General features: G+C 61.9%; 1 protein-coding gene across 1 annotated transcript in view; it reads left to right on the top strand.

Annotated features, from left to right (window-relative positions):
* Acad9 (acyl-CoA dehydrogenase family member 9) overlaps window positions 1-6,676 on the top strand; it is a 22,508-nt gene extending 15,832 nt beyond the window's left edge. Inside the window, exons 9-17 of the mRNA XM_048786258.1 lie at window positions 222-292; window positions 816-935; window positions 1,624-1,752; window positions 2,856-2,935; window positions 3,532-3,658; window positions 3,852-3,929; window positions 4,532-4,660; window positions 5,321-5,393; window positions 6,246-6,676. Of these exons, the coding sequence (XP_048642215.1) occupies window positions 222-292; window positions 816-935; window positions 1,624-1,752; window positions 2,856-2,935; window positions 3,532-3,658; window positions 3,852-3,929; window positions 4,532-4,660; window positions 5,321-5,393; window positions 6,246-6,346 (908 nt within the window). The 3' untranslated portion in view covers window positions 6,347-6,676. The remainder of the gene's footprint in view (window positions 1-221; window positions 293-815; window positions 936-1,623; window positions 1,753-2,855; window positions 2,936-3,531; window positions 3,659-3,851; window positions 3,930-4,531; window positions 4,661-5,320; window positions 5,394-6,245) is intronic.
* Window positions 6,677-7,608: the final 932 nt, after the last annotated feature.

Below are 7,608 nucleotides of genomic sequence, written 5' to 3'. Positions count from 1 at the left end.
CAGGCTCAAGGCCTTGCTGTTGCTGAGGCTGGCCTCCACCTTACGATCCTCCTGCCTCAGCCTCCTGAGCGGCTGGGGTGACGGGCGTGGGCCAGGGCGTCTGGCAGCCCACACTTCTCTGCTAGTTCCTGCTGGGTATTGGAAGGTGACAGCAGGGACCTTTGGGAATCATTTTTGGCTACTCAGGAATGTGCTGCTTCTTTTTCACACCCCTTCTCCAGAACTGACTGCTGACTACGCCTGTACGCGGAAGCAGTTCAACAAGCGTCTTAGTGAATTTGGATTGATTCAGGTACCAGGGGCTGTGGTTTCGCCTGGTGGGTGTAGAAAGTGTGTCCCGTTGCTGTCTCCGTACTGCAGTGTCTTGTGGGTGATTTGGAGAGAAGACGGGGTGAGGCCTCATTGGACAGAAGTCCCATTGATGAGCACGCCTGGGCGGGGCTCTCCTGGGCAGCAGGGCCTCTGGCCTGGCCACCTTCTTTGTGGGTTTAACCAGGGATGGACCCCTTTTCCATCATGGAGCCCCATCCCCAGCCCTTTTTCTATTTTATTAAGAGACAGGGTCTCCCTGAGTTGCTTAGGGCCTCGCTAAGTGGCTGAGGCTGGCCTCCATCTTGCGATCCTCCTGCCTCAGCCTCCCCAGCTACTGGGATGACAGGTGCACACCACTGCACCTAGCTCAGATGACACCTTTTTTTTTTTTTTTTTTTTAGTGCTGGGGATGGAACCCAGGGCCTCGCACATGCTAGGCCAGCGCCCTGCGCCCCAGCCCACCCTCAGATCGCTTCCTGATTGTGTCTTTCTGAACCTGCCAGGAGAAGTTCGCCCTGATGGCTCAGAAGGCTTACGTCATGGAAAGCATGGCCTACCTCACGGCGGGCATGCTCGACCAGCCCCAGCTGCCTGACTGCTCCGTGGAGGCGGCCATGGTGAAGGTGACCCTGTCACGGCCCAGAGCTGGCACGAGAGCTACCCAGGCGGCCCCTTTTCTGTACCCCACGGTGTCGCCCCCACTTTCTGTCTCCGTAGTCTGTAGGTCAGCTCGTCCTTGGTCCAGCCCTGCTGCTGTGGCCGTGGGAAGCTCTCCAGGGGCAGTGAGGGCGGCCCTAGGGTGCGGCTGGAGCTGCAGCAAACAGTGTCCCAGGGTGCTGCCCTCTGCCTGGCCCTTGGTGGCCTGTACCCACAGGAGCCAGCACAGTCATCAGTCAGGGTACATAAAACAGCAGCCGGGCTCTCCTGAGAAGGGCGTCTTTTATTTTGAGCTCATGGGCTCCTTGGTGGTGTCAGAATGTTTTTTCTGGAATGTTCCATAAGGTAGATCCCAGAGTTTCCCGATGCTTTTGTTTGGGGAGAGTCATTTTTAGCTATAATAAACAAGATGGCGGATGGCGGGCAGGCTGGGTGGGTGGCCCAGCAGGTACAAGGCCCTGGTCTCTGGAATTAATTGAGCTCTTTTTTTAGGGTGTACGGGGGGTCCTGGGGATTGAACCCACTGAGCCCCGTCCCCAGCCCTTTTTATATCTTATTTAGAGACAGGGTCTCCCTGAGTGGCCTAGGGCCTCGCTAAGTGGCTGAGGCTGGCCCCAAGAGCCCCTGTGCTGACATCACCCTGGTCTGTGGCAGGTGTTCAGCTCTGAGAGCGCCTGGCAGTGCGTCAGCGAGGCGCTGCAGATCCTGGGGGGCTCGGGGTACATGAAGGACTACCCCTACGAGCGCATGCTGCGTGACGCCCGCATCCTCCTCATCTTCGAGGTGAGAGCCGTCCAGCCGTGTCCCCGGGAGCCCTGCTTATGCCCCCTCCCCCCTGGCTGCCTCCTTGGACCTGGGAAGTGCTACTGAGGGCCCAGCCACAGGGCCCAGGACAGGCCGTGGCCTCCCGTGGAACCTCCTACCCCCGCGTGGCCCAGGGTAGAGGCTGGGGGGAGGCCGAGCAGCCGGCTCAGGCCTGAGCCCAGGGTCCCTTGGGCAGACACTTTGTGGAGACCTGGGCTCTGGTCCCAGCTCTAGGGTCAGCTTAGTGACCGCCAGACCGGGCCAGGGCCAGGCCAGAGACGACCTTGGTGTCCCCGGATGCCCGAGGAGGGTGCGTGGTCCCCGTGCAGTGGAAGACGCGTCCTCCCGAGGAGTTGGGTCCTGTGAAGCAGGTGCCCCTGGCCCTTGGGGACAAGGTGGCTTTATGAGGGTTAGAGACGGGCAGTTTGGGCCAAGAAGCAGGGAAATAGAACGTGCCAGGCCCACCCAGGACCTTCAGGGCGAGCCCAGGTGGTGGAGAGAGTGAGAGAGAGCAAGGAGATCTTTCTAGAAGCACCAGCCACACCTCCCCCCGTGGCCTGGCTCAGATGGTGGCCTTGGGAAGGGGTCAGGGACAGTGGGGACATGATGACCGAGGTCTGGAGCCGTCGAGGGTCGCAGGTGGGAGGATCCAGGGACTCTCTCAGGGCCCAGGAGACCCCAGGCCAGGGCTGTGCCCGCCAGGAGGGACCTGGGCACAAAGGTGGCACCCAGCCATCGGCAGCCTCCTTGACGAGTCTGGCCTCAGCCCAGAGCCAGCGGACTGTGTCCCTTGTGTCCAGTTCTTCCTGTGCCCCCGGCACCCAGGAGAGCTGGGGTATTTTGGTCACGGAGTCTGGTGACCCCACGAGGCTGGCCAGGGGAGGCGCTGGTCCCCTCGAGAGGTCATGCCAACTGTCTACCATGGGCACCTCCCTGTGCACCTGCCTCCTGTCCCCTGCTCGGGGTGCCACCGAGGTGGAAGCCACTGCTGCGGGCGGTGGGCGCTGCCTGGCCTGCCAACCCCGGAGCCCTGCTGGGCCACCTCCTGGCACAGCTGGTGACCTCCACCCCACTGGCCACAGGGGACCAACGAGATTCTCCGGATGTTCATCGCCCTCACGGGCCTGCAGCACGCCGGCCGCATCCTGACCGAGAGGATCCAGTAGGTGACATTCCCACGGTGGCTTCTAGGGCCCTGCCTGGCCAGCAGAGAGCAGAGGGAAGGGCTGCCCGGTCCTGGGACAGCCTTGCGGGGCCAAGGAAGCCAGGCCGGGGCCGGTCCTCCAGCCGGGGGACAGAGGCCTGCCCTAGCGTCACACAGCCCTCGGTCCCCAAGCACCATCCACCTCCAACAGGCAGCCCCGTCACCACCCCGGGGGTGGCCAGCATTTCAGAAACTGAGGAGAGAGGCTGTCCTCAAGGCCAGCAAGAGGCCAGTTCCTCTGCTGTCGCCTCTCCTGCCCTATCTTGCCCTGGTCCCAGGTGGCAACCTTCAGAGCCCTGTGAAGCCTGAGTCCAGGCTGCAGATGGCACTTGGCAGCCTCCTTCACTGGGGGACCTCCTTGGAGAAGATGCCCACAGGCACAGGCCCCATGAGGGGCCCAGCTGCCCTCTGCAGGCCCAGAGTCGCCCTGGGCCCAGGAGCCCCGCATGTCTTGCTGGGGTGGGCGACAGGGCCCTGGGGTGCGCGGGGGCTGTGATGGTGGCAGCAAGGGCCAGTGTCGGGGCTCAGGTCCTGGGACCTTGAACTCCCTGCAGTGAACTTAAACGGGGCAATGTGACCACCATCATGGAGACCGTTGGCCGGAGGATTCGGGACTCTCTGGGCCGAACCGTGGACCTGGGGCTGACGGGCAACCTTGGAGTGGTCCACCCCAGCCTTGGGGTGAGTAGGCCCAGCAAGTGGACCCGCATGGGGACGCCCAGCCACAGGGTCCCATGCGGAGGGTGTGCTAGGGCTGTGGGTTCCTGCTGGTGCCCCGTGGGCCCTGGAGCGCTGGGCTATGTGCTGTGACATGGGACAGGACTGGGCCCAGTGCGGAATGGGCGCCCAGCCTTGCCCTGTCCTGTGGCCACAGGAGAGTGCCAACAAACTCGAGGAGAACGTGTACTACTTCGGCCGCACCGTGGAGAACCTGCTGCTTCGCTTTGGAAAGGTGAGCAGGCCCTGCCGGCCAGGGGCACAGCAGCCAGGTGGCCATTGGCCACCTTTGGGACTATGCCTGGGACAGACACCTTGGCCACTCTGAACAGGGGCAGTCAGCTGGCTTCGCCTGCACCTGGGAATGCCTGCTGGGTGTGTTTTCTCAGGGCACCTTCTAGATGGAGACAGGCCCCCTGGAATGAGGGGAGGGGACAGGCTATCTGCCTGGCCTGAGTCCACAGGGAGATCCCAGGTGCTCCTGAAGGTGACCTGAGCACACCGAGCCCTGGGACCTGGGCTTGCCTTACACCTGTCCTAGTGCAGACAGGACAAAGAGAAGGGAAAACCAGGCCGGGTGGGTGGCCCCTGCCTGTCATCCCAGTGGCTCAGGAGGCTGAGGCAGGAGGATCGCAAGGTGGAGGCCAGCCTCAGCAACAGCAAGGCCTTGAGCAACTCAGTGAGACCCTGTCTCTAAATAAAATATAAAAGGGGCTGGGGGCTCAGGGGTCAAGTGTCCCTGTGTTCAATCCCTGGGACCAAAAAAAAGAGAGGTGTGTTGGGGGGGCAGGGCCAGGGGACCAGGTGGCTGGTCTCCACGCTGAGCCTCGTCCGCAGACGGTCGTGGAGGAGCAGCTGGTGCTGAAGCGGGTGGCCAACGTCCTCATCAACCTGTACGGCATGGTGGCCGTGCTGTCCCGGGCCAGCCGCTCCATCCGCATCGGACTCCGGAACCACGACCACGAGGTGAGCCCGCCCTGGCCCCACGCAGCAAGCCAGGCTGGACAGTCCAGCAGCTCATCTTGGGGACAGATCACGCGCAGGTGGCAGCCGCAGGGAGACGCAGGGCTGGGACTTGTGAGCCAGGCCTTTGGTTGGTCCTGCTGCACTTTAATGAAGCCGGTGGCTGGGGAAGCCCAGGCCCGGGTGACGCAGCCCCAAGGGACTTCTGGGACAAGAGGGCCGGGTGAGCCGGGGCCCATGGCGCGTGCAGGCGGTCACTGGAAGAGGCCGAGGTTCTGAGGCGCACCAGGGTGCCACTCGGGAGGCTGGGCAGCTTTACCATACTGTGGCCACAGGACAGTCCTTGCCGCCCAGGAAACCGGCCACACGCTGTCTTTGGTCCCCTACCTGAGAGAAGAAAGGGGCGAAGTGACCGGTCCACCTGCGTGCCACGTGTGCGCTGGCCCAGGGCACGCGTAGAATGGTCAGTGGGGTGGCCGTCCACCTCATGGGAGGGGGAGCGCACGTCTCAGAGGCTGAGGAGCCCACGCTAGGGGACAGAGTGGCTAGGGGTCAGGGCTGGAACTGGAACTCTTGAGCCAGGCCTGTGGGCCCAGGTGGGCCAAGGGCTGGGTCAGCTCCAGGACCCTAAGCAGCCATCCTCTCTGACCCCGGCCCCCACAGATCCTCTTGGCCAACATGTTCTGCACGGAGGCCTACGTCCAGAACCTCTTCAGCCTGTCGCAGCTGGACAAGCGTAAGTGGGGACAGGAGGGGTTCCAGGCCTAGTCTGTGCCCGTGGCCTCCTGCCATCTAGAGACCGGCCGAGACGCACCCGCCCCAGTGCCCAGCCCTGTCCTGGCACCTGCCCAGAGGAGGTCACGAGGACATAGCTTTATACAGGCCTCCGCCCTCGCGGATGCCCCTCGGTGCCTGCTGCCCTGGGTGCTTGGCCACCTCCCTCCCCCTGGGCCACAGCGTGGAACGTGTTACTCAGGGTCTCCTCCAACCCTCATGGTCCTGTTGGCCGCAGGCTTTGGATCAGTGTCAGTGCCGAACCCAGGTGTGTTGTCGATGGCAAGGACACTGGCCAGTGACATCTCGTGGTTCCTGGTGCTGGGGGCCAGCCAGGCTCGCCACAGGGCTGCCACATGCGACAGAAGTTGGATGATGAAACGGTTTCTCCTCCATTTGGTCATTTCCTGATCAGGATCTTCTCCCCACTCCTAGGCCCTTACAGTCTGGGCATTTTAAATAGGATAAGCCAAGCACGGTGGCCCACACCTGTCACCCCAGCCGCTCAGGAGGCTGAGGCAGGAAGATCAGAAGGTGGAGGCCAGCCTCAGCCAAAGCAAGGCCCCAAGCAACTCGGGGAGACCCTGTCTCTAAATAAAATACAAATAGGGCTGCGGAGGTGGCTCAGGGGTCAAGGGCCCCTGGGTTCAGTCCCCAGTACCAAAAAGAGACTGGGACGAGCCCTTTTTAATTCAGCAGGAAGCCTCTCCCCTTCCCTGAGCTGCACAGTGGGGGGTGGAGAACACCCCCCCCCCAGCCCTGTTTGTGTCGTCACAGGGCAGAAGGGTCACCCCGTCCCTCTCTTCCCTCCCAGATGCTCCAGAGAACCTGGATGAGCAGATTAAGAAAGTGTCCAGGGAGATCCTCGAAAAGCGGACCTACATCTGCGCCCACCCTCTGGAGAGGACGTCCTGACGCTAGGACAGTGTCCCTGCCCCCGGGCCTCAGCTGACACTAGACGACCCGCCTTTCAGAAGGTGGACAACTGCAGGAGGCCACACCGCAGCTCCTGAGCAGAGACAGGGAAGAGAATCGCCGTCACCGTGTCGCCATTGTGCTGGTGGTTGGGGACATGCTGGTGGCAGGAAGCTCGAGGGCATCTGAGGCTCGGGCAGCCATTGCTACCAAGCCACAGGGTCAAGCAACAGCTGGGAAACAGCACCCTTGTCACCTCCAAGTAGGAGGCACATGCTGGGGAGTGTTCAACAGAAAGGAATATAAATGTCACAGTCGGTGTCCCCTCTGGCCTTGAGTCACCTCGTTCTTCAGAGCCAGCCTTTAAGGGACACCAGCATGATCTTGAGAGCCACCCTTTGGCAGTGGCTTCTGAGCCCTTTGTCCTCACTCACCCCATGAGAAGAGGGCCCCAAACACCAGAGGGCAGGCAGGGCCTGGTCCCTGACCTCAGGGCTCCACAAGTGTCCCTTCTCTTGGGTCCTTCTGGTGGCCGCAGCGGGACCTCATGCCCACGCGGGGCTTCTCGGTGTCTTTGCAAGGACCGGCCTCCCTCCCTGAAGAGGGTGAGGGGCGTCTGTAGGTGGCCTCAACAGGCCTCTGCATTTCCCTCGGCCGCCATCTGGTAGCGCCTGCAAGTCACACGGGGTCCTGTGCTTCACCTGGTGGCCTTTAAGCTCCTGTCACCCCTGGGTGACTTGGGGCTCCAAGTCTCCCTGTGCTGTGAGGGTGGGTGGTCCCCAAGAAGAGTGGAAATGCAGAGCGCCCAGGGCTCCGTGGGCCAAGCTGGGGCTGGGGCGTTCTTCCGGTTTGGGTGACTAAATAAGTCTTGTGACTTTGGTACCAAGGATTAAATTCAAGGTCACTTAACCCCTGAGCCCCGTCCCCAGCTGTTTTTATATTTTATCTAGAGACAGGGTCTCGCTGAGTTGTTCAGGGCCTCACTTTTGCTGAGGCTGGCCTCCATCTTGCGATCCTCCTGCCTCAGCCTCCCAAGCCACTGGGATGACAGGCGTGCCCCACCGCGCCCTGCTGAAACCTAAATTTCTTGTTCAGTTTTGTTTTCCCAGCTTGTATTTAGTGATGGCAAAGAGACCTTGGGCACAAAATGGAGAGTGCACAGTGCCAGGGACAGGAGGCTGCACAGAGTTCCTTTGAACAGGAGAAACTTGGAAAGGGCCGTAGACATCCCCCCACTGCAGGGCCCTGAGGGCTCCTGTTGG

This window comes from Marmota marmota, unplaced genomic scaffold (assembly GCF_001458135.2).
Source record: "Marmota marmota marmota unplaced genomic scaffold, marMar, whole genome shotgun sequence".
NCBI lineage: Eukaryota > Metazoa > Chordata > Mammalia > Rodentia > Sciuridae > Marmota > Marmota marmota.
The sequence above is the reverse complement of the archived record's forward strand: the minus strand, read 5'-3'. Positions and strand labels throughout refer to the sequence as shown.